Below are 27874 nucleotides of genomic sequence, written 5' to 3' on the forward strand. Positions count from 1 at the left end.
GATGTTAGAGACTGAATGTTTGTGTCCCCAAAATTCTTGTGTTCAAATGCAAACCAGCAATGTGATAGTATTAGGAAGTGGGAACTTTGAGAGGTAATTAGGTCATGAGGGTGGAGCCCTCATGAATGGAATTAGTGCTTTCATAAGAAGTGACATAGGAGAGATCTCGCTCCCTCTCTCTACCACATGAAGATGCAAGAAGACACCCATTAGCAAATCAGAAAGGGTACACTCAACAGACCCAGAATCTGCTGGCACATTGATGCTGGACTTCCCAGGCTCCAGAAGTGCAAGAAATAAATATTTGTTGTTTAAGCCACCCAGTTTATGGTATACTTGTTATAACAGCCCAAATTGACTAAATAGAAGAGTGTCCTGGAGTATCTAGGTGGGTCCAATATAATCATATGAGTATTAAAGAACAGAAGAGGTCAAAGAGATACAGCAGAAAGGAAGCAAGGGATTCAAAACAGGAGAGGTATTAGATGTGCTGATTCTGGCTTTCAAGGATGAAGTGAGCCATGTGGATATTGGAAAAGGAAATAAATTCTGCAAACAACATGAATCAGCTTGGAATCAATTCTCTCCTAGAGGCTACAGTTAAGAGCCTAGGATAGCCGACAGCTTGATTTCAGCATTCTGACCTATCAACCTGGGAGAAAATAAATGGGTGTTGTTTTAAGCTGCTAAATTCATGGAAATTTGTTACAGGTACAAAAGAAATCTAATACACATAGAAACACATTTAATTATAAAATATTTAAACAATAAAATAAAGTAAAATGCCCATTAATTATCCCACACTGATACCATTTTGATTTCCAAATTTAACCATTTTCTTCATTTTTAGGTTTGTCCTCCTTTTATGTAGTTTCAGTGTATATCTGATATTGTATCTGTAATAGCACAAAAATGAAATATATATACGCAGCATTAATATATCTTGAGTGTCTTCTAGGCCATTATGATCAGTCCCAGGAACTCTGGGTGGGCAGGGCTTAAAGTGAAAGTTCCCAGGTACATTGTCCCCTCTGTTCTGGTACTAGTTGTGATAAAAGCTCAGAGCCACTGTATGCAGCATTGCTGTTACTGCCTGATGTTTTGTGTTTGGGGCTCATGCTCTGGGACAGCAGCTCTGTGGTTTTCATCCTGTAAATGCACGAGCAGTGGGTCCAACCTATTCACAAACTTCTCCTCCAGATCCTCCCTGAGTTCAGAGCTACCAAAACCATCCTTCTCCTGGTGAGCACCTTTGTCTATTTTTACACCACCTTCTGCATCTTTCAAGTTTGTGTGGCTCTTATGAATAATCCCCACCGGTTCTTGATGAACAGCACCTCAGTAGTCACTGGGTGTTTCCCACTGTCAGCCCCTTTCTGCTCATGAGCTGTGACTTTAGGGCATCCAGCCTGTGCTTTGCCTGGATAAAGAATACAAACCCCTCTAATGGTTGAGGAACATGTAAATTTTATATAAGTGCTTACATCTAAACAAGGAATTTCTCTGGAGTATAAAACTACTCCAGTGGCAAAGACACAGGTTGGAGGAGCAATTTCTGAGACATGGATTAGCTCTGTGGAGAGATTGTACACACCACAGGAATCCCTGATTGCTGCTAATATAACCTAATGTAATCTTCACTGATGGTCACTGTTGATGTTTTAGCTGTGTAGCATTTAATCTAATATTAAATTTATCTGTTGTTTTAACTGATTCGCCTGCCACAAAGTAGTTCCTAGTGCTATTTTGAAGATAATAGTCATTGCTATAAAACTTCCATACATAACAAAAAATGGAATACAGAGATCTAACTGTGTACAGAAATCATGTGTGTCTGAGTGAAAATGGCTAGAACGTGTCTTTTCTGTAATGGTGGTCATTTAATGTGCGTAATGGAGACAAGAATTGTATCTGAATAGAAAACACCTATAGGCTGCAGGCTATGTTGAGAATAACCTTTTCAAGTTTAGAGGAGCATTTTAGGGAAAATTAATGTCACCAATGTGGATTTTATACAAAGTACAGAAGTGGGAAAAAAGATACTTCAGCAATTTCCATGTTCATATACATCATGTAAATTTTTTCCATTAAAATATTTTTGGAGAGCTGGAAAAAATTCCGTAAGAGGAGATTGTGGGGATGATTACACAACCCTGTAAATGTACTAAAAATCATGTAACTGTATACTTAAAATGAAAAAACTTTAGAGTATGTAAAATATATCTCAATAAAACTGTTGGAAATCCAGGCTAACTGGTTAGCTCAGTTGGTTAGAGCATGGTGTTATAACAAGGTAAAGGGTTCAGCCCCCATACTGACCAGACACCAAATATAAACAAAAACTGTTTAAATTCCAGTGTCATCCCTAGACTAATTATATAACTGAAATCATTAGTAATTTAGTCTCTACCCTAAAATGTTTTATTTCTTACTCATGCTTCAGGATCTACAGCTTGGCTCACCACAATACTGTGTAATTATTTCAGTGGTTCATATCATTTTACTCCTGCTCCTGGCTTAGAGAAATGTGTCCTGTCCCACCATGGTAGTGAACCATTCTTGCCTCAATCTTCACATTAGATAATCTTTCTGGTGGGATTATGTGGTAACCAGTATATCTACATCTTATTAAGTATTTATTCATAAGTGATACTGGCCTATAAATGTATAGACAAAATACTTATCACAACCACAATTACATATGAAGGTAAATCACAGAAAATAAAACAATTTCCCCAATTGTGGAAAAAAAAGTACAGATGCTGAGTTGCTGAAGGAAATAGCATAGCATCATGTTAAGAGATTCATCTTTGCAGCCAGACAACACGGATTCAAGTCCCATTTCAGCCACATACTGAGATATGATTGGATGAGTCTTTTAACCTGTTTTTGCCTTGAGATTTTCTTTTATTGAACTAAACACTTAAAGGAACTCTCTTCCTATTTACAAAGCACCTACTTGGTTCCTGTCATTGCCTTATGTGCATTTTCAGGTCAGAAGTCTCAAACCAACCCCGTGACTTATGTATCCCCTAAATTTCTTATAGGAACAACACAGGAAAGATACACACACACACACACACACACACACACACGTATACGTGTCTGTGTATATACACATATATACGGAACATGTAACCTGGTTTATAATGTGCAAGAAAAAATTTATATAACATCAGAAACAAATTATACCACACTTAGAATGAATGTAACATAACAAGATGTTATATCATATAAGATGTAACATAATGCTTAATGTCATAATCTGATATTGACGTTTTTATAGCCTTTGGAAAAATGCTCTAGTAAAATTCTTTAATCATATTTACTAATAAACATTTCCATACAATTTTCATTAAACTAGGTACCGTAGGCAATTTGCCTAACAATGTTTCATGACCATTTTTACCATACTGTGCAGTAGGACATATGTGCATAGCAAAAAAAAAAAAAAAAAAAAGCAATGTAGTAAGTTACCAGCATGAAGAAAATTGCTTTCTTTCTCAAGCAAGAAGTCAGGAGTTGTAAGAGTAAACATTCAATGTTGTACTAAAGAACCTGGCTCCATTTTCTGATGTTGACTACTGACATCTTTTAAGCCTGTGCACTCCCTTTCCCTATTCTGCCCATCTGGGCAAGTTGGTAAAGCCTGAGTGCACCCTTATTTGGCACTAGCAGGAATGGGGTTAGGGCATCCTCACCCTAACCCCGCTCCTTAACCACAACAAAACACCAACACAGTCCCCTTTCTCTGCTCTCATGCCATTTTTGAACCAGCTTGGAAAGTCTGTCCTGCTCTACGGAGAAAGCCTATCATTTAATGGACACTGTTCACAACACTTCAGTATATGACATCATCAGTCTCAATAAACCAAATTTTGGGTGGGGTTCCATCTTATCCCAGTGGAGCGGCCACATGAAGCTTCTATTTTATTTAAAAAAACAAAACACAATTGTGTATGTTCATTCTTAGAAAAACTCATGAAAATTAATCTTTTCAAATTATTTCACCAAGAGCTCCAAGAACACATACAAAATTCTTTTCCTGAAATTGTTTTTTTCGTAAGATTCTTTTATTTGTATGTTCATCTCACGTAAACCAAAGGCCTTATTTAGACACAAAAGGCATATAGAAATATAACCATATAGAGCAAGTTTATGAACAGAGGCAGGTTTTATGAGCTCAGTCTGAAACTGCACTTCTACAGCACTTTTATTATAGCCACATAAATATCCTGGGGCAGAGTGTAGGCAGAATATCTCAGGTGCATATATTTGCCAAAAGTATATTGATTCCACCATGGAAAAAAATTGTTACAGATTATTTCAACCATGAGAGCCTAATAGTATCTATTATGAAGTACCCTGTGGAGAAGGAATGAAAATGTGTTGGTAAAATAAACATGCTCCATTGAGTTATGAAAAAGTGATTAAATTTTATTAGTTAAACCACAGGACCTATGATACATTCTGAACAAAACAGTAAAAAAATGAAATGCCAGTGGTTCAATGTAAACCTCAATCATGAACATGCTACTCTGGCCATTTTGATTAAACTCTCCTAACTGTTCTCTAATTTCTCAAAACTAATTTTTCATTAACCTTTGAAATAGAACAGCTACTGTCATTCAGTGAAGGGGACCAGCATTTCCCCTGCATTATTTCTACCATGTAATCAATCTCTAGTAACCTATCACTCTCCTCCCATGAAAACCCGAGTCTATTAATGTCTTAGCCTGCTCTGTTTCATGGTCAGTTGATTGGACAATTGTTTCCTATAACCCAAAGTGGCCCTCTATGTGGAAAAGGGCACCAAACACAAGAAGCATGAAGACTTACATAATAAAATTTACATCATTCTCCATACCCCCCACCCCAAATCCTCTTTAATTCACACAATATTGAATTCTAAAATACAACATACTGATCTTACAGGGAACATGAACACAAAGGAACCACACCAAAGAAAGTAGGCCCTCTCATCTTGATCCCTTCCCAGAGACCACAATGAAATGCCCATAAGAAAGGCCTATCAATAGATTTCAAGGTCAGACTGAGAGTCATAAATAGGAAGGTATACTTTCAAGAAACCTCAAATAATTTAACACAGTATATTATAAAGATAACTGGCCATTTCTACACACAATCTTGCTCCTTTGATACACATAGTCATGAACTTTAACTTGTAGTAATTCTGCAGTATGTAGTATTTCAGGTCAATGCTGAAGTAGACTTAGTATCCCTTATATGATTTCTCTGATGTGTAGTGCACTGTGAGGATTAAAAAGTTTCCCACATTCATTACATTTGTGAGGATCCTTTCCAGTATGAATACTTTGGTGATGCCTGAGGACACAATGTTGCTTAAAGGCCATTCCTCGTTCAGCACGTACGTATGTTTTCTCTCCTGTATATTCTCTCATGACCCTAAAGGCATGAACATTTGATAAAAAGCCTTACCAAATTACTTTTGTAAGGTTCCTCTCCAGTATGAATGCTCTAATGTTTCACTTTTGATCTCTGGGTTAAAGCATAGCAGGCACAATACATTTGTGTGGTTTCTCTCAAAGATGTATATTCTGAAGTCTAATGAGTTGTGATGCCTGGGTAAAGCCACTGCCACGTACATTTCAGTTCTCCTCAGTAGTTAATTCTCTCTTTTGTGGAGCAATGATTGAACTCTGGTAAAGGATTTGTCAAATTCATTCATTTGTAAAGTGTCTCTCCACGTTGAATTCCCTGTAGATCCACAAGTTTTGACCTTTAGGTAAAATTCTTGCCACATTATATGTTTGTGGTTTCTGTCCAGGATGTATATTCTTATGTCTAGTTAGTAGTAAGCACTAGTTTAAAACTTTGCTATACTCACTGCATATGCAAGTATCAATTATTTGGTGAAGCTAGTTAAGGAGAATGTCTAAAGGTCTTGCCACATTTAGTATATATGCATCGTTCTTTCCAGTATGTTTTTTCTGATGTTTAGTGAGGTCTGAATGGTGAAAAAAGGATTTGCCACATTGATTACATTTGTAAAGTTTCTCTCCAGAATGAATTCTTTGGTGTCTCCTGAGGGAGGACCACAGCCCAAAGGCCTTGCCACATTCAATACATCTGAATGGCTTCTCTCCAGTATGACTTCTCTGATGGCATGCCAGCCTTGACTTCTGGATAAAAGTTTTACCACATTCATTACATTTATAAGGTTTTTCTCCAGTATGGGTTAACTGATGATTAGTCAGGATTGAACGCACTCTAAAGGCTTTACCACACTCATTACATTTGTAAGGTTTCTCTCCAGTATGAATACTCCGATGACGTGCTAGAGGTGAGCGGTGACTAAAGACCTTGCCACATTCATTGCATTTGTAAGGTTTCTCTCCAGTATGAATTCTACGATGACTTGCAAGGATTGAACTGGAATTGAAGACTTTGCCACATTCATTACATTTGTATGGCTTCTCTCCAGTATGACTTCTGTGGTGGTACACCAGGCTTGCCCTATGAAGAAAAGTTTTACCACAATCATTACATTTGTGTAGCTTCTCCCCAATAGGATTTTTTTGATGTTTTACAAGTTTTGAACTATGGATAATTGCCTTGCCAAATTCATTACATTTATAAGCTTTCTCTCCAGTATGGATTATCTGATGCTTAGTAAGGCTTGAACGCTCACTAAAGGCTTTGCCACACTCATTACATTTGTAAGGTTTCTCTCCAGTATGAATTCTCCGATGACGTGCAAGGCATGAGTAGTAACTGAAGACCCTGCCACATTCATTACATTTGAAGGGTTTCTCTCCAGTATGAATTCTCCGGTGAATTGAAAGGTTTGCACTGTAATTGAAGACCTTGTCACAAATATCACACTTATATGGTTTTTCTCCAGTATGTATTATCTGATGTATAGTGAGGAGTGAGAACCAATTAAAAGTTTTGCCACAAACATTACATTTGTGAGGTTTTTCTCCTGTATGAATGCTCCGATGATTTGCAAGGTGGGAACTTTGAATAAAGGCTTTGCCACATTCATTACATTTGTAAGGTTTCTCTCCAGTATGAATTCTCTGATGAACAGCAAGACTTGAATTTGAACTAAAGACCTTGCTACATACATCACATTTATATGGTTTCTCTCTAGTATGGACTATCTGATGTCTACTGAGTAATGAGCTAAGATTAAAGGCTTTGCCACACTCGTTACATCTGTAAGGTTTCTCTCCAGTATGAGTTTTATGATGATTTGCAAGGTGTGAATTTTGACTAAAGACCTTGCCACACTCATTACATTTATATGGTTTCTCTCCAGTATGAGTTCTCCGATGAGTTGCAAGATGTGAATTTTGACTGAAGACCTTGCCACATACATCACATTGATATGGTTTCTCTCCAGTATGGGTTATCTGATGTGCAGTGAGAAATGAAGCCCGCTTAAAGGCTTTGCCACACTCATTACATTTGTAAGGTTTTTCTCCAGTATGAGTTTTCTGATGAATTGCAAGATTGGAACTTTGAATAAAGGCCTTGCCACACTCATTACATTTGTATGGTTTCTCTCCAGTATGAATTCTCCGGTGAGTTGCAAGATGTGAATTTTGACTGAAGACCTTACCACATACATCACATTGATATGGTTTCTTTCCTGTATGGATTATCTGATGTACACTGAGGAGTGAAGCCCGATTAAAGCCTTTGCCACACTCATTACATTTGTAAGGTTTCTCTACAGTATGTATTACCTTATGGTTAGTAAGGCTTGAAGACAAATTAAAGGCTTTGCCACATTCATTACATTTGTAAGGTTTTTCCCTAATGTGCTGTTTATGGACTTGTGTGAGTAATAAAGAATGCATAAAATCATTCCCATATTTATTAGAAATAGTGTGAACACTAGGAAGAATTCTTTCGAGTGGTGAAACTGAGGAACCACTGTTGACTGTCTTCTCAATTAGATTACATTCATAAATTTTCCCTTCAGTCTGAAATTTCTGCAATTCAGCCAGATGTGACTGAAAGCTTAATCCAAGCCTATTTTCAAGAGGCTTGTTTCCTGCATCCACTCCACCATGTTGATATCTTCTAACAGTGAGATTTTTTTGATAGGTCATCGGGACTCCCTTATAATTCCTTTTATCATCTCTCCAGTGAAACTCAAAGTCACATATATTTTTCTTAACTTCACTGAAGGAAAAATGTTCTCTATCATGACTTTCATATCTTTCCAACATCATTGCTTGAAATATTTCTTCTGTACTACTCTTTTCTGTTGGTGGTAATTCTCTGATCACACATTTAGAAATGATATCTACAATATAAAATAGAACATGACTTTTATTAATTAAAATTAGCAAATAAATATTATAGTTTGAAAACGCAATACTGCACCAAAATAACACTTATGTTACACAGTTATGAAATATTCCAGCATGATCTTCAACTTTTGGGAACACAGAAAAAAACCAGAATTCATTAGTAAAGGAAAAGTGAGTACATGCAATTCAAATTAATTTTAGAGAAGCCTGGTTTTCAAATACTCTGTAACCAAAACACACATGTTGCTCAAAGTTATATTACCACTAAAAAAAAAGCTACTTCTCCACCATGAGCCCAAAGCACACACCAACTGGCAGTAAACATATGGCTCTGTCATAACTGAAGAGAAAAAAAATTTTATTATATACTATTTCTTCATATTTATTGTATGCAAATAAATGCTAAAGCACAGTACAATATACTATAGTGGCAAATAATCCACAACAAACTTATCTAATGAATAATCTAAATAAATGTCAATTTGGAATGGTAAACCAAAAATAGCACTGAAAAAATTAGGAAACATTTAAGAAAGCAATGTTATAAGAATAAAATAATTTTCTGAATACTTAGAGCATGGTGCTGATAACAGCAGGACTAGGGTTCAATCCCAGTACTGGGCAGTTACCAAAAACAAACAAAAAACAAAGTTGAAGAAAAAGAAAGGAAAATGAAAAAGACATTTTCTGAATACTTATTATAAAACCATCTATACCTACAAAGAACAGGGTTTTGCAACATTAACAAGTAGTGCATGTCAATTATATTACATAATACATACTGAAAAACCACCATCTGTAATTCATAAAAAAGATTAATAAATAAAACATTCCAATAGCCCATGATACAAATAGAAGGTAAATATAAGCAAGCACAATTATAACCACAATTATACAAATTTATCGTAGTTGAAAAATTTTGAACAACATTGTTTGGAACTGGAAAATAAAAACAGAAAAGGTACAACACAGGCTGCTACAGTCTGAATGTTTGTTTACCAAAATTCATATGCTGAGTACCTAATCCATTTTGGTCAACTACAAAGCACATATGATGGCGGTCCCTTAACATTACAATGGGATACATATACAGGTGTATCATTTTTTATCTTTTATACCATATTTTTACTATACGTTTTCTATGTTTAGATGCACAAATACTTACCATTGAGTTAACTGATTGCCTACAGCATTTAGTACAGTACATGCTGTAAAGGTGTGTAGCCTAGAAGCAATCCATCATACCATATAGCCTGGGTGTGCAGTAAAACATATCATGTAGGTTTGTTTAAGTACACTCAATGATGTTCACACAATGAAGAAATTGCCTATAGATGCATTTCTCAGAACATACCCCATCATAAAGAAAAATGTGACTGAATTTGGAGGTGGGGACTTTCAGAGGCAATTATGTCATGGATCCCAGGAATGGGATTAGAATAGACAAAGAGCTTGCTTCCTCTCAATCTTTCCACCATGTGAGGACACAGGAAGATAGCCAAGGTAAACCAGAAAGAAGACCCTTTCCAGGAATCAAACTGACCAAAACCTAGATGCTGAACTTTCCAGCCTATATTGTGAAAAATAAATTTGTTGTTTAAGTCACCCAATCTATGGAATTTCTTATAGTAGGCTGAGCTAAGACACAGGCAATGACTTGTCTCATCATGAAAGACAGCTGTTACATCTTATTAAACAAAGGAAATTTTTTGAGTCTTGCCTATAAAACAATCAATATTTTAAGCTAGCTAACAGCATTAACCTGTTTTAAAAGCACTGAGATTCCTACACTGGCCAGCAAAAAACAAACAAAACACCCAAGATAAATTATTACTATTTTACAAATACGAACAGGAGTCTCACAAGATTTATGTGTCTAACCTCAATTTACAAAGAAAGTAAGAAAAAGAGAATATGAACATGGGCTTGCAGGACTGAACAACATGTTCTTAACAACTGTCTACCCAGGTAGTAAGTACAGTTAACAACAGGTCATATCAAATACAAAGACTTTAGAAAGAAACACTTCAAGAGCTGAGCTGTGTGGCCAATATCGTTATTCAGGCATTCTTCATGAACAATGGTATCTGAGTCATCACAGCCTGTACATATCAATTTAAGCAGAGTCCTGAGAAAGTTTTCCAATGAATGAGTATGGTGTTTTATTACACAAAGAGTAGCATGGGGCGGGGGGGGGGGGTCAAGAAGACCTGTGGAAGTTAAGGCATTCACAAGTGCAAAATTAATATCCTGGTAGGTAACAGTGTAGTCCATCCAAATCAAGCAACTATATTATGAAAGGCCAGCCTGGAGGAAAAGCAAAAATGGAGGGCAGGGAGTAACAGACATGTGGAAGCAGCATTTAGTCTTGCATAGCTGTGGGAATATATTGTACAAAAACAGGAAAAATACTGACCTTGGAAGAAAAGAGAAGCTGATTTAGCCAGAAGAATTAATCTGATCCATGCTTAACCATGAAAATTACACTGAGCTTACAGCAGTAACAGAAGAGAATTAAAAAGAAAGGGAGTATGAAGTCATGGAAAGAAAATAAGTATACATCTCTTATAATATTTGTTATCAAACTGATCAAACTGAAAGTCCCATGAGTTCTATTTCCAAGCATATACTCAAGACATTCTACATATATATTACAGGAGATATGTACAAGAATGTTCTTATAGTACAACCCTGAAGCAAAAACCTAAAAATGGCTGAGAAGAGAAGATGGATGAGTTCATTCTGTAAACACATATACAATAAAACCTTACCACCAGTACATCAATGCAAGAAGACTTTGGGTGCAGAATGAGAAGTGGAACAGTGGGAAGAAATTTGTCTAGAGAAAGAAAGATAACAAGAGACTACTGCTAAGATCTAAACACATGTTAATGGAAACACAGTTTATATACAAATAATTTGTGGTATTGATAACATAAGAATGGAACAGACCTAAAAAAGATAGTTTGTGCATGTGATTGAAGTTACCAGTTTAATACGGAATGTTGTAATTTTAAGATGTTTTATGTATTTGCAATATAACCAGAGAAAATAGCCATAAAATATGCACAAAAGGAAATGGGATAGTAATCAAAAATCAGTGAAACAAAAAAGGAGGCAGTAAGAGAGATGAGGAGGAAAAAAATACAAGACGTACAAAAAATTTTTAACAAATCAATAGTAAGTCCTTCCCTAGAAAAATTTTTAAAAAGAAAAAAAGAAAAAAAAAAACAAAGAAAAAAGTAGTCCTTCCCTATCAGCAGTTATTTGAAATGTCAATGTTAAGTTTAAACTCTGCAATCAGAAGACACAGATTGGCTGAATGGATTAAAAAACAGGATACAACTACATGCTGTCTACAAGAGACTCATGTTAACTCTAAAAACACACATATACTGAATTGAAAGGATAAAAAAGATGTTCCTTCCCTGCAAAAGATAACAGAAAGAGAGCACAGGTATCTATACTAATATCAGTCTAAACAGAGGTTATGTGAAAAACTGGTACAATAGGCAAAGGAGGACATTATGTAATGGTAAAGGGATCAATTTTCTGGGAAAATATAGCTATTATAAATATATAGGCACCTGATAGTAGAGCTCCACAACATATAAAACAAAAAGAACAGGAGAAATAGACAACTCCACTGTAATACTTGGAGACTTTGATGGCCTACTTTCACTTATGAATAGAACAACCAGACAGAAGAAAAATAATCGAAGACTTAAGCACTAATAGAGATCAAGTAGGCCTATGAGATATATACACCACATCACCCCAAAACTGTAGAATACAAATTTTTCTGAATTGCACAAAGAACATGCTCCAGAAAAGACCACATTTGAGGAGAAAAAACAACTTTTAAAAAATTTAAAATGATTGAAATCATAGAAAGTATATTTTTTCAAAATAATGGAATAAAACCAGTGAATAACAGCAGAAAAAAACTGGAAAATATAGATATATGTAGAAATGAACAATGGATTCTTAAATAACCAATGTATCAAATTAGGAATATAATCAAAATTAGAAAATATGTTGTAACAAAGGATAAGAAAAACACAACATGAAGCAAAAACAGTGCTGAGATAAAAAAAGCATATGTATAAATGCTTACATTAAAATAGAAGATCTCAATTCAAAAAACTATCTTTATAATTGTGTAAACTAGAAAAAACACACTAAACCCAAAGGCAGAAGGAAATAAAGATTAGAGATGATCAAAAGAGAATAGAAAAGCACAAAACTAAGAGTACTTTTTTCTAAAGATCAATAAAATTGACAAACCCTTCTCTAGAATAACTAACAAAAAGAGACAGGCCTCAATGAAGTAAAATTAGAAATGGCAGAGGAGACATACAACTGACTCCATATATAAGTAAAAAGGCTTTAAGAGAATACTATAGACAACCGTATGCCAATGAATAGAATATCCAAGAGAAAATGGATAAATTTCAAGAAAAACACAATCTATGAACACTAAATCATGAAAAAACAGAACATCTGAACAGACACATAACTTGTAAGGACTTTGAATTAATAATCAAAAGCCTACCAACAAAGAAAAGGCAAAGACCAGATGGCTTCAGTAGAAAATTCAACCAAACTGTTGAAGAAGAAAGAACACGAATCCTCCTCAAAGCTTTCAAAAAACTGAAGAGGAGGGAACACATCTAAACTCTTTCTATGAAAACAGCATTACCCTGATATCCAAAGCCAGGCAAAGAAGTGATAAGAAAAGAAAATCATACAGCAACATCCCTGATGAATGCTGATGAGACAACCCTCAACAAAATACTAGCTACACAAATGTGACAACACACTGAAAGCATCACACACCACAATCAGGTGGCATTCCTGGAATGCAAGGATGCTGCAATATGGCATGGCAAACGTAATACTCTACGTTAACACAATGAAGAAAAAGTCATTTGATTGTGTCAGTTAATGCAGAAAAATCATTTGAAAAAAATCAATACCCTTTCATGATAAAAACACTCAAACCAGGAACAGAATGAAACTTAACATAAAAAAGGCTATATCTACAAAGCAGAAATACAGGTTTTACAAACAACAGTGGAAAGTTTATTGATGTGCCAGAAATGGGTTAAGTTTTCTGTAAAATAAATTGATATCTTTAAATATATACTAATTTAGTAAACCAAGATGGCCATGATGAAGCTAGATAAGGAGAATAATTATTAGAATGTAGCATTGGATCCAGAAAAGAAACACTCAGTGAAATATAAACAAAACTCAACAACTTATATTTAGAAAATTGGAAACATCAGTGATGTCAACAAGACAGCAGAACAGATGATTGCCAGCATTGCTCCCTCCCACTAGCAATCAACTTACAACTACTAAAAAGCAAAGACTGCCAACTTGGGACTGCTGGAGCTGGTGGAAGAGGAGAGACCTGCAAAGTTCATGAAGGAATGAGAAGCCAGAGTGAGAGGAAGCAGGGACAGCTTTGATCATTTTGAGCCACAGTGCTTCTAAGCCAGTCTACTATGGGGTGGGTAGTGGCTGCAGCAGATGGATCAGCTTCCAGAGGCTGGCAAAACCTGCAGCAACACCCTTTGCATGAACTTGCTTGGAGTCTTCAGGGGAAAGGAGGGCTTCAGAGTGCACCGTACCAACCCACAAGCCAGAAAGATAACTGGCAGGGTTCCTTGCACATACCTGAGAGTGCAGGGCCGCCAGAGAAAGGAACCACCTAGACACTCGTGAGTCATTGCGAAGGACATATACATGACCTGCCCCACAGGAAATACAGGAAAAAGACTGGCCCCCTGAACACTGGGGTGCAGCATGGGCAGCTGGTCTCAACAGAAATCAGTAAGGATGATAGAACTGCAGGGGGCAAAGTCTAAAGGGAAAACTAAGTCCCAGGCAGAAATTTCCACACATCCCACACCAAGAAGTGATTAAAACACCAACAATTAAAATCTAATCTGCCTCGGGCTTTGGTCATGCCCCCACAACATGAACAACCAGCCCAGCGATGACCACTGACCTGCCACAGGAAGTGCCCCAGGCTCTCCCGAGCCAGGGGTGGGGGGCTTCAGGCCTCAGTCACACACCCCCAACATGAGCAACCAGCCCAGCGATGACCACCAAGCTGCAGCAAAAAGGGCTTCGGGTTCCTGAGCTTGGGAGGTGGGAGGCGAGGGCTTCTGCCACACCCCCCTGACATCTGCACCCAGCCATGCAGGCAACGACCAAACTACTTCTGGAAGTCCCCCAGTCTCCCCTGTGGGAATATGGAGGGGGCCACAAGTCCTCAATCCCACCCCTCTTCCTTCCTCCTTCTTTCATCACATTTCCTTCCCCTTTCTCCTCTCCCTCTCCCTCCCAACTGCTCTGCAATAACATCATAGAGTGTAAAAAAACAATATTAATAAAATAATAAAATTATATATAAATAAATAAATGAAATCTAATCTGTGCCAATAGCCTTCCTGAGAGAATCAGCAGCAAAGCAGCAATTTAGCTCAAGCACAGAGCTCAAGTTCTGGTCAGGAAGTTCCCCCAATCCAGGAATTAACATATAACATTCGACTGAGACTCAATATGTCTCTCAGCAGATTTCTCAGTAGAAACCTACAGGAGGGAAAAGAATGGAATACTATATTCAAAGTGCTGAAGGAAAAAAGACTGTCAGCCAAGAATTCTGTATCAGGCAAAACTATCCTTCAAATATGAAAAAGAAATAAAGTTTTTCTAAGACAAACAAATGTTAAGGGAATTCATCAACACAAGACCTTCCCTACAAGAACTGTTAAAGGGAACTCTTCAATCAGAAAGAAAATAATGCTAAAGAGTAGCAAGAAAACATCTGAAGTACATAACTCATTAGTATAGTAAACACACAGACAACCTCAGAGCACTCCAATGTTATAAGAGTAGTGAATAAACCACTTACACCTTTAGTATGAAGAGTAAAGTACAAACCTAGCAATACAATAACATATACAACAACCATTTAAGAGATAGGTAATATTAAAAAAAGTAACTTTAAACAACAAAATATCAAAAAGTGGGGGGATGAGGGGAATGACACCAAAGCATAGAGTTGGCCCTGGTTTTTTCTTTTTTCTTAGTTATCAAAGTTAAGTTGTTATGAGTCTAAAATAATTTGTTGTAATTATAACATGTTTTTTTGTAAGCCTCATGACAACCATAACACAAAAACTTACAAGAGACGTACGAAAAATAAGTAGCAAGAAATCAAAATGTACTGCTACAGAAATCCACTCAACTACAAAGGAAGACAATAAGGCCAGAAAATAAAAAGGATCTACAAAACAACCAGAAAGGAAATAACAAAATGGAAGCAACAAGTCCCTATATCATCAATAATAACCTTAAACGTAAATGGATTAAATGCCCCAGTTAAAAGAAAGAGTGGCTCAATGGTTTATAAAACAAAAACCAACAATATACTGCCTATAAAAAACTCAGTTTACCTATAAAAGACACACACTGACTGAAACTGAAGGGATGGAAAAAGATATTTCATGCAAATAGAAACCAAAAAAGAGCAGTAGTTATATCAGATAAAGCAGATTTCAAGCCAAGGAAAGTAATAAAAGATAAGGAAAGTAATTATAAAATGATAAAGGGATCAATTCAACAAGAGGATATAACAATTCTAAATACATATGCACCCAACTCTGGAGCACCCAGTAACACAAAGCAATTACTATGAGACCTAATGGGACAGATAAACTCCAATGCAATAATACTTGGGAACTTACATATGCCACTTTCAGCAAAGGACAGATCACCCAGACAGAAAATTAACTGGGAAACATGAGAATTAATCTTACTACAAGCCGACTGGACCTAATGGACATTTAGAGAACATTTCATCCAACAGCTACAGAATACACATTCTTCTCAGCAGCATATGGAACATTCTCTAGAATAGGCCATATGTTAGACAGGAAATATGTCTAAATACATTTTTTAAAAAGTAAAACATATCAACTACCTTGTCTGACCACAATGGAATAAAAACTGGAAAACAGCAACAAAAGGGATACTAGAAACCATATAAATACATGGAAATTAAACACTATGCTCCTAAGCAATGAATGAGTCAAACAAAAAGAAAATTAAAAACTTCCTGGAGACAAATGAAAATGAAAACACAACATATCACAATCTATCGGATACAACAAAAGCAGTTCTAAGAGCAAAGTTTATAGCAATAAAAGCTACATCAAAAAAGAAGAAAGTCTTCAAATAAACAACCTAACTAAAGATCTAGAAAACAGGAACAAACCAAACACAAAATAAGAAGGAAATAACAAAGATCAGAGCAGAAATAAATGAATTGTAGATTTAAAAAAATTCAAAAGATTGATGAAACAAAGAGTTTTTCAAAAAAACACACAAAATTGATAAACCTTTAGACTAGCAACATAAAGAAGATTCAAATAAATAAAATTAGAAATGAAAAAGGAGACATTACAACTGAAACCACAGAAATTCAAAGGATCGTAAGAGACCACTGTGAACAACTATATATGAACAAAATGGAAAATCTAGAAGAAACAGATAAAGTTTTGGATACATACAGCTTAACAAAGTTGAATCATGAAGAACTAGAAAACCTAAACAGACCAAAAATGAGTAATGAGATTGAGGCAGTAATAAAAAGCCTCTCAGCAAAGAAAACCCCATGGGACCACATGGCTTCACTGCCTAATTCTACCAAGCATTTAAAGAAGAACCAAAACCCATTATTCTCAAACTCTTCCAAAAAATTGAAGAGGAGGAAGTCCTTCCAAATTCATTCTGAGGCCAGCATTACCCTCATATCAAAACTGGAAAAAGACACAACAACAAAAGAAAACTACAGACCAATATGCCTAAAGAACACAAACACAAAGATCCTCATCAAAATATTAGCAAATAGAATACAGCAGCACATCAAAAAGATTATACATCATGATCAAATGGGATTCATCCTAAGGATGCAAGGGTGGTTCAACACACACACATCTATAAACGTGACACATCACATCAACAGAATGAAGGAAAAGAATCATATAATCATTTCAACAGATGCAGAAAAAGCACTTGATAAAATCGAACATGATAAAAACATTCAACAAATTAGGTATGGAAGGACTATATTTCAACACAACAAAGGCCACATATGACAAACCCACAGCTAATATCATACTGAACAGACAAAACTTGGAGGCTTTTCCTCTAAAAACTGGAACAAGACAAAGATGTCCATTTTCCCCTCTCCTATTCAACATAGTACTGAAAGTTCTAGCCGGTATAATAAGACAAGAGAAAGCAATAAAAGACATTCAAATCAGAAAGGATAAAGTCAAACTATCCCTACTTGCAGATGACCCGACCATATACATAGAAAACCCTAAAGACTCCACCAAAGAATAACTAGAACTAATAAATGAATTCACTATAGTGGTAGCATACAAAATCAACACAAAAATCAGTAGCCTTCCTATAGACCAAATGAAACATCTGTAGAAGAAATCAAGAAAGTAATCCCATTCACAATAGCTACCAAAAAAATGAAATAGCTAGGAGTAAATTTAACAAAGGAGGGGAAAGGCCTCTACAATAAAAACTATAAAACACAGAAAAAAACTGAAGAGGACACAAATAAATGGAAAAATATCCCATGTTCATGGGTTGGAAGAATTAACATCATTAAAATGTCCTTATTACCCATAGCAATCTATACATTCAACAAAATTCCTATGAAAATACCAATGACATTCTTCATAGACATAGAAAAAAACTACCTTGAAGTTTTTATGGAACCACAAAAGACCTCATATATCTAAACCAATCTTGAACAAAAAGAACAAAGTTGGAAAATATTCCTATTTCAAAATAAACTATAAAGTTATAGTAACCAAAACAGCATGGTAGTGGCATAAAATCAGACATATTGACTAATGGCATAGAATAGAGAGCCCAGAAATAAATGCACACATTTACAGCCAACTGATTTTCAACAAAGGTACCAAAAATATACAATGAGGAAACAACAGCCTCTTCAATAAGTGGTGCTGGGAAAACCAGATATCCACATGCAGAAGATTAAAATTAGACCATTATCTCTCACCATATACAAAAAATCAATTCAAAATGGATCAAAGACCTAAATTTAAGACCCGAAACTCTTAAACTATTAGAAGAAAACATAGGAGAAATGCTACATGAAATGAGAGTAGGCAGTGCTTTTTTGAGCAAGACTACAAAGGCATAGGCAACTAAAGCGAAAATACAAAAATGGGACTACATCAAACTAAAAAGCTTCTGCACAGCAAGGGACACAATCAACAAAGTAAAGAGACAATCTACAGAATGAGAGAAAGTGTTCAAACTACACATCAAACAAGGAGAGAATATCTGGAATATTTGTGAAACTCAAACATCTCAATAGCAGAAAAACCCCAAATAATCCAATTAAAAGAAAGGCAATGGACTTGAATAGACATTTCTCTAAAGATACATATAAATGGCTGACAGGCACATGAAAAATGCTGAACAATACTAATCATCAGGGAAATGCAAATTAAAACTACAGTGAGATATCACCTCACTCCAGTTAGAATAGCTACTATCAACAAGACCGAAAATAATAAATGCTGGCGAGGATGCAGAGAAAAGGGAATGCTTCTACATTATTAGTGGGAATGTAAATCAGTACAGCCATTGTGGAATGGTTCACAGTACGAGAAATAAAAACAGATCTACCTTATAACCCAGCTGTCAGCTGTCCCACTACTGAGTATATTCCCAAAGGAAATGAAATCAATATAGCAAAAAGACACCTGTTCTTCCAAGAACACAGCAGCACTATTCACAGTAGCCAAGAGATGGAATCGACCTAAATGCCCATCAATGGATGAATGGATAAAAAACTGTGATACATATATATAAAATGGAATACTATTCAGTTACATATATGTATTTTTTCAGCTACATATATACTTAAATACATATTTATATACATATAAAAAATGATATCCTATCATTTGTAACAACATTGATGGAATTGGAAACCATCATGTTAAATGAAGTCAGTCAGGCACAGAAAGACAAATAGTGAATGATCTCACTCATGTGGAATCTTAAAAGAAAAAGTGGTTCTCATAGAAGTAGAGAGCAGAATAATGGTTATGGGGGGGCAGGAAATGGTGGGCTAATGGGTACAAAACTATGCTATCCACCCTAAGTGAATCATTGTGCAGTATATGCTTGTATGTACCCCACAAATATGTACAAGTAAATGTTAAAATATTTGGAATAAAAAAAATTGAAAACATATGATTAAAAGGGCAATGTATCCTGTACAACAAAGAGCTTTCCCACTTGCAGAGATTTTCCCAAACACTATTTAATGATGCATCTTCAACTGTGGCCATCTGAGCTCTTACCTGTGTTCACACCTTTGATCCATTCCCACCCTTTAGGTTTTCTTGCTATTTCCACTTTGGTCTCCATACTCCAGGGCTCTTTCCCTTGCTCCAACATGGAGATAACACTCAGGTCAGGAAGAAAGATTCCTGCTTATGAAAAGAAAGGACATAATGTGCTGTGGCTTTTCCAGAATCCCAGCCCTATGATTAGGTAGGAGAGAGGACATTACACATATATCCAGAAAAGTATTTCACATATTCACCTACTTAGTACCTCTTCCTGAATGCAGATATCTAGCTATCTTCCAAGAATGACAGAATCACAAGACAGGAGTAGAAAACTATGGAATTGGATATTTTGGCACTCTGCCATGAGGATTTATATACACTTAAGCTCCAGAACCGTCACTGCTGTTTAATGAAGGGGGCAGGACATTTGAAGAAAGGTTAAAGTCCAGATGCCAATTTTGGAGCTATTCTGTTCTGAGTCAATATAGCTTTAATGTTAGTGAAGTAGTGTAGGGGCTTGTAAGAGACACACAAGGGAAAATGTGAAGATTCACAAGGGCAGATCCTGATTTCTAGAGGGAAGTTATCCTCACCCAGGGAGACTAGGTTCCTGTAGTTCTCCAACATCACGTTCTTATATAAAGCCCTCTGAGCAGGGTCCAGGCATTTCCACTCCTCCTGAGAGAATTCAATTGCCACATCCCTGAATGTCAAAGGACTCTGAAATGAAAAACACATTTCACTGAGGGCCTATGAGGAGAGTTCTTATCTTCACACAAAGAAAAGAATAGAGTTTTAAGGACTGATATGACATACATGTTCTCACACATTTGTGTAAACTATTTGTGAGAAAGTTATGTGTCCCTAATTTTGGATCGTTATAAATCAGTTTGGATTTCTCATTTTGTAGATAATAAAAAGAATAGAAAAACAGAAAAATCAACATAGGGTTATCTCCATGTAAGTGTCAGACATGATGTTCGACACACCAAGTGATATTCATTATCTAGATGCTCTAGAACATGAGTGTTGTCTTCAGAGATGACAAGGTCCACAGTGGCTTTAAAGAAAGGTCAGAATCTAAAAATGGTGATGATTATCACAATAGCAATGACTAAAGCTTTTGAACACCTTCCCATGTGCTAGGCATTACCCCAAATGTACTAAGCTAAAAACAACACAACAGCCCATAAAAGAAAGATCTGTTCCTGTCTTACTGAGGAGACAACTGTGTCAAAGACACTCTAAGAAACTCACCTCAGGTCAAAGAACAAAATATGGCAGAATAAGTACCTGAACTTTGAATCTGGGAATTAGAACTGACCCTATAGAAACAAACAATTAAATAACAGATATAGTATATCCACTTATGCCGCTATAACAAAATGCCACAGACTGGGTAATTTTTGAAGAAGAGAAACTTATTTCTCATGGTTCTGTCAGCCGGCAAGTCCAAGATCAAGGTGACAGCAGGACTGGTGTGTGGTGATGACTGCTCTAGGCATCCAAGATGGTGCCTCGTTGCTGTATCATCTAGAAGGGAGGAACACTGCATCCTCACCTGAAGGAAGGGACAGAAGGGCAAAATGGGGTGAACTCCTTCTGTCAAGACTTTTATAAGGGCATCTAAACCCATTCAAAAAAACGGAGTCCTCATGATCTAAAGAGCTCCTAAAGACCATACCTCTTAATACTGTTGCACTGGGGACTAAGTATCAATGCAAATTTTATAGGAAACAATATTCAAATCATAGCACTCCACTCCTGTTCATGAAACTCTCAAAGGCTAGGATCACTCTCCTGTGGCTCCACAGATATTGGTTCTAAGGGGTGGGCCCTACTCCCATGGTTCCATTAGTCATTGCCCTACTGGAAACTCTATGTGGTGGCCTTGCCTTTATGGCTTCACTAGGCATTACCCTCATAGAGACTCTCTGCAGCAAGTGAACCCCTGTGGGATTTCTCTACCTGGACCCACAGGTTCTCCAAAGCAACCTTTGACATTTAGGTAGAGGTAGCCATGCCTCCACTACTTGTGCACTCTATGTGCCTGCACGTGAATACCACCAAGCTTTACAGCTTGTGCCCACTAAAGTGGCAGCAAGATACACGTCTGGGCCCAGATGAGCTACAAGTGGGGTGGCCAACAAGAACTGATCCAGAATATGGGGGCAGATGAAGAGGCCACAGGCAGTGAGTCCGGAAGTCCAAAGGGTGCCCCTGGCCCCTCCCTTGAAACCACTCTTCCTTTAACACCCTGGCACTCTGGGCCTGTGATGCACATGGCAGCCTTGAAGATTTCTGAAATGCCTCTGGGGTCATTTTCCTATTATCTTGATTTATGGCAATACATACTGTAATGGATTGAATTATGTTTCCCCAAAACTCACTAGAACTTGAATTGTGTCCCCCAAGTTTTATGTATTAGAAACTTAGCCCCCACTGTGCCTGTTAAGAGGGTAGGAAATCCTATTATGGTAACTGGAAGGTGGAGACTTGAGGAGGTGATTGGATTGTAGGACCATGCCATAGTGAATGGATTAAAAATGGTGGTCAGAGGCATGGTTCTGAGGGCTTTAGAAGAGGAGAGTCTCTCTTGCTCTCTGCTTCCAGCATCTTGCAATGTGATACCACTGGGTCACTGTTACCACCACCAGATGGACTTTGGACTTCCCAGCCTCAGAAACTGTAAGCAATAAATTTTGTCTTCTTTATAAATCACCCAGTTCCACGTATTTTGTTATAAGCAACAAAAACAAACTAACACACATACTTATCTATATATACATTTCCCAAATCTTTTCCTTCTACTTCCTCTTTAACTATAAATTCCATCTCTAACTCATTTCTCTCTTCTCTCATTTTCCTATAAGTGGTTAAGAGAAGCCATGTAGTACCCTGAACACTGTTGAGAGAGTTCTTTTGCCAAACATCCTAGTTCACCACTCCAAAATTCTGCCTTCCACAAGATTCTAGGACTTGGACATAATTCAAATGAAATATCACCTTGTTCCCATTAGGATGACTACTATCTAAAGAACAGAAAATAACAAGTGTTGGTGAGGATCTGGAGAAAGTGGAACACTTATGCATTGTTGGCAGGAATGCAAAATGATGCAGCCATTATGGAAAACAGTATGAACATTCCTCAAAAAGTTAATAATACCATTATCATAGGATCCAGCAATCCCACTTATGGGTATATATCTTAACAGAATTGAAAGCAGGATCTTGAAGAGATATTTGCGAATCCATGTTCATCACAGCATTATTCACAATAGCCAAGAAGTGGAGCAAACCAAAATGTCTGCCTATGACTGAATGGATATATAAAATGTGGCATATATACAAAGGAATATTACTCAGCCTTAAATAAAGAAGGAAATCCTATCACATTCTACAACATGAATCTCATAGATATTATGCAAACAGGAATAAGCTAGTCACAAAAGGACAAACTATATGATTCCATTCATATAGAAGTATCTAAAGTGGTCAAGATCATACAGACACAAAACAGAAAGAATATCAACTAAGACTGCGGGGAGGAAAGGGCAAATTAGTGCTTAGTGGGTATAGAGTTTCAGTTTTGCTTTTTTGGTGGTTGGCCAGTGTGGGGATCCAAACCCTTGGCTTTACTGTACGGTTTAAGTTTTGCACAAGTTCTAGAGATCTGTTTTACAACACTGTGAATATATCTTACATTACTGAACTATAAACAAACTTTACTGAAAGACATAACAAAGACATGACCAAAGACTGACAAACAATTCTTATTACAAGATGTGCTGACATAAAGACTTTTGTGATGGTAGAAATTCAGAGCCATTAAAACACAAAAAAAAATATGTGAAATTTCAATAAAATCTGACTGTATCCTATGGAAGGAAAAACCAACATAAGTTTGAAAAGAAAAGGAAACTGAAGGAGTCTGCCAAACTATATATGAGCCTATTATGATAAATACAATCTGAAACTTTAAAATCAATCAAATATAATATCTGTCACAGATAGACACAAAAATCCAAATTAAAAAGCAAGGTAAAGACAATTTTAAACAAGAAAACATTATATCTAAAAGGAGTATACTATTCTGTAATCATGCAACGAACCAGGCCTTCCAAAGAAAGAGAAAACAAACAGAGTCATAAAAGAAAGATTTCTGTTTCACACTAAAATAAATGTATAACCTAAAAAACACACCAGGGCATATAGAAACAATTAAACTACACAATAGAAAACAGAACATACAATACATTAGAAGAAAACTGAGCAAAGTATAAAAATCTATTTTATATGTACACATCTGCAAAATAAGGAAACCCACTCAGATTCCATAGGAATTGGAAAGTGGAAATAAAAGTGTAGTCATTTTCCCCAGAATTTCAGAATGTAATAAGAATATAGTAGTAAGCTTTGCTTAAATATGGCAGATATCTCATATGATGTTGGTGGGAGAGTGAACCTTTGCAGATGGGGGAAGAAAAAGAATCTTGCCAGACCTAGCAAAATAGGAAACATTCCATCCTTGACTAACAAATTACTTTTTAATTGCCCTATGTAGAGGAACCCTCAGAGATCTGCAGTAAAGGTGGTGAGCTCAAAGGCAGCTGCTGTGGCATTACTTACACCTGTTAAAAATTGTAAAGAACCCTCATGTCTTCATCTAGAGAATGCTCCAATGAAAACAAGCTGTTTCACTCATTTAGCTTCAAATATATTATTAAAACAGAAAGAACAGATTTTCCCTTAGGTCTCCTTTTCCAGAATTTACTAGGTATTTGTGCACATAAATACGTGATTTCCATGTGCAGCTTCTCTAACCCTGGTCTACAAAGAGCGACAGTGCATCCAGATGTGGCCCCTAAACATTCCCTGCTGCCCATCAGCACTGACACCACAAGGCCCATACCCCATCTCCAATCTATGTTTGTGAGTGGAGCCTCTTCCCAACTTCCACCTCACTGGGTCACAGTGAAACAGAATGTAAGTGGAGATGAGAAGAACTGAGGGAAGCCATAGGTGACTGTGGGCAAGCATGTCAGGCAGGATACTTCAGAGTCAGAGAAGATTAGCAAGTCCGATGCCTACATTTCAGAAAGGAAGGAGAAAGAAGAATCAATCAAGAATATCAATTTACCTGAGTAGGAGTCATTCCTGACTCCTTTTCTTTTCTCCTCCTCCTCTTCCGGGTTTCTTCCACAGGTAACATGAGACTTTAGAAGTCAATCCTGAAGGTCAAAAATATGCTGTTTAATGCTTAAATACAACACAACCCCTTCCTGTGCCACAACCCATTTTAAGTAAATATAATTTATTCTCTATTATGTAAGTTTAAATAATGCAATATTCTCTATATTTTAAATATATGACAATAAGTTCAGCTAAGCCCCAGGATGTACAGGTTCAGTCTTATGTGAGATGTAGAGGACTGCATGGGAATGCCTTTGGGGGAATTCGGGAAGTCACTTCTAGACATATATTTTGGGGTACATTATTTTTTAGTATATATATTAAGGTACATATTCAGAGAAAATGAAATTGTTATCTCAAAGAGTTATCTGCACCACCACGATCACTGCAGCATTATTCATAAGAGCCAAAATGTGGAAATGTCCTGTTGATGGATGAATGTTTTTAAAAAATGTGGTATATGTAAACAATGAAATATTATTCAACCATAAAAAGGAAATCCTGCTATTTGTGACAACGTGAATGAACTTAAGAGTACATTATGCTAAGTACAATAGGGCAGACACAGAGAGACAAAATACTGTATGATCTTACTTATATATGGAATCTGAAAAAGTCCAACTACTAGCAACAAAGGAGTATGGTGGTTGCCATAGGCTAGTGGGTGGGGAAAATGGAGAAAGGTTGCTCAAAGCGGATAAGCTTTCACTGATAAAATGAAATTCTGAGGAAGCTAAAGTACATTGTGCTGATCATAGTTAATACTGCACTGTATACTTGAAATTTGCTGAGAATACATCTTAAATGTTCTCGTCACACATACAAAAGGTAACTATGTGAGGTGATGGATGTGCCAGTTAATCAGGCTGTAGTAATCATTTCACAATGTATACGTATATCAAACCATCATGTTGTACTCCTTAAACAGATACAATTTTTATTTCTCAATCATGTCAATAAAGCTGGAAAACTATAAAAGTTTGAAAGATTTTTTAAAAATCTAAGAAGCTATGGGGTCAAAGTTTTAAAAAAATGACAATATCTGATATTTAGAAATGATGTGAGCTGATTATAGGATGCCACCAAATCTTATTTCAGAAGTTAGTAACTATTTATAGAAAAGTAGAAAATGAATCAACTAAAATTTACCTCAAACTTCCAAAAGAACAATGAATCAAATGTGAAGGAATTACAAAGAATAAAGTTCATTACAAAAAACCAACAAGTCTTTAATGTTCCTTTAAAGACATACCTTGTAGTAAGTCAGTCATTTACTGCCCCATTTCTCCTCTCCCCCATCCTCTACCCTAAACCAAGAGAGTGACCCACAACTGACTGCATCAAGTCACTGTCCTCTGACAGATAAGGGACTGAAAATGGAAATTATCTTCTAATACAAATAAACACAAAATACACCAGTCTTATAATTTTATAATTCTCATTCTCAACTGCACAATTTAAATAATCAAATTTTAAATTAGATTATAAAACCGTAAACCAATATATTACAACTATACCGTCCATATCTAATCAACTCACCACTCTTCTGGGTCCCTCCTTTTTCTTCACTACTATGTTTCCTTCTCTCATTTTGCCTATCTTTTTTTTTGCTTTCCTGTGTTTTCCCCCTGGGTTTCTGCTCATGTTGGTTCTTTCTCCTCTCCTGATGTTTCTCCCCTCTATTCTTTCTCTTCCACTTGTTCTGCCCCACTGTTCTTGTTTCACCCCTTGTTGCTTTCTCCCCAATCTATCTCAAATCTCTATGTATTTCTGACTGTCTTGTGCCCCAAATCTGCTTCCCTTCTGCTCTCCCTCTTACGTTCCTTCCTTCCATGTTACATCTCTTTTGTCCCCACTCTGGAACCCTCAAATCCCTATGCTTCCTCCCCACTGTTTCTCCCTGCACTCGCCATGTCACCCCCTACCCCCTCTCTCAGTCCCAGCACGTAGCTGCTCTGTCTGCCAGGGCTACAACTCTTTCTCTCTTCTTCCCTCAGTCTGCAGCACCTCCCCCTTTATTACCCTCTCTCCTGCTGCTGATCACCGGCCCCTCTCCCTATCTTGCTCCCCTTCATCTCCCTGGAGACGACCCTTTTCTCTAAATTCCTCTATTTGCTTTCCTCCCCCTGCTTCTTTCCCGGGGTGTTCTCTTTCATCTTAGTGTCTCTGTGTAAGTCCCTAAATCATCCTCCACTTTGCCATCTGTTTATGGTTCTCCCCCATTCTTCTTTTCTCTTCAGTTTTTCTATTTCTCTTCGTCGCGCTCTCTCTCCCACACATTCAGGAGGGAGAAGGAATAAGACGTCCGTCTTCCGGAAGAGCACATTTTCCAGCGCGGTAGAATTTGGGATGGAAGAACACGGGACGTCACAAGACAGGCCCAAGTCACCTCCCCCAACGCAAGGTCAGGGGAAGCGGTGACTGTGAAGCGGAGGCCCGGGGAGGACACGAGGTGCTGGGGTGCGGTTTCTCAGCAGAGTCCCCGCACCGGGGAGAGGAAGCGGCTCCTCCCGGAGCAGGGCGGGGGCACTGCCCTCCAGGGGCAGAAAAGGGCGCGGCGTGGGGGGCCGAAATGGCCTGAATCCACTCCGCGGGTGAGGGCTTCACAAGACGCGGGGTGAGTAGAGAAGTCAGTAAAAAGTTTTAAGCAGGGAAACGACGTGAAAGGCGGGGCTATGTGATTCTAAGGGAGGAAAGCCAAGGGGACAGGGACCAGCCTCAGAGCGACTTTAAACCGAAAGGGAAGGAGTTCCCGGATTCACACGGCGAGGTCTGAATTCACTTGGGGTGAACGGGCCGGTGCGGGGATTGTAAGGTCTGTAGCTACCCCCACATCCCGGGTATGGAAGCGCTGGGGGCTGCAAAGCACAGATGTTATCCAGATAGAGGGAAACTCACGCGCTACGGTGCGACCTTCGCTGCGGGTGACCCGCTTCCGGG

At 37.3% G+C, this 27874-nt stretch overlaps 1 protein-coding gene across 2 annotated transcripts; it reads right to left on the bottom strand.

Annotated features, from left to right (window-relative positions):
* Window positions 1-4172: 4172 nt before the first annotated feature.
* Window positions 4173-27874, bottom strand: LOC134371867 (zinc finger protein 841-like). Of its 2 annotated transcripts, none has more exons than XM_063088774.1 (5): window positions 27833-27874; window positions 24882-24972; window positions 20335-20461; window positions 19751-19879; window positions 4173-8302 (listed from the first exon to the last, which is right to left on the bottom strand). In XM_063088774.1, the coding sequence occupies exons 2-5, from the start codon at window positions 24951-24953 to the stop codon at window positions 5901-5903; spliced, it is 2730 nt and encodes a 909-aa protein (XP_062944844.1). In that variant the 5' UTR covers window positions 24954-24972; window positions 27833-27874; the 3' UTR covers window positions 4173-5900. The 2 variants fall into 2 exon arrangements, with proteins under 2 accessions (XP_062944844.1, XP_062944843.1); XM_063088773.1 differs by having other exon boundaries at window positions 19751-19882.

This window comes from Cynocephalus volans, chromosome 3 (genome assembly GCF_027409185.1).
Source record: "Cynocephalus volans isolate mCynVol1 chromosome 3, mCynVol1.pri, whole genome shotgun sequence".
Classification (NCBI taxonomy): Eukaryota; Metazoa; Chordata; class Mammalia; order Dermoptera; family Cynocephalidae; genus Cynocephalus; species Cynocephalus volans.

Excerpts from the sequence above, each read along its gene's own strand:
- LOC134371867 (XM_063088773.1), bottom strand. The coding sequence starts at position 24,953 with ATGTTACCTGTGGAAGAAACCCGGAAGAGGAGGAGGAGAAAAGAAAAG. Across the intron at positions 20,462-24,881 it reads CAGGAATGACTCCTACTCAG|AGTCCTTTGACATTCAGGGA; the intron begins GTAAATTGATAT and ends TTTTCATTTCAG. Across the intron at positions 19,883-20,334 it reads CAGGAACCTAGTCTCCCTGG|CAGGAATCTTTCTTCCTGAC; the intron begins GTGAGGATAACT and ends TCTTTTCATAAG.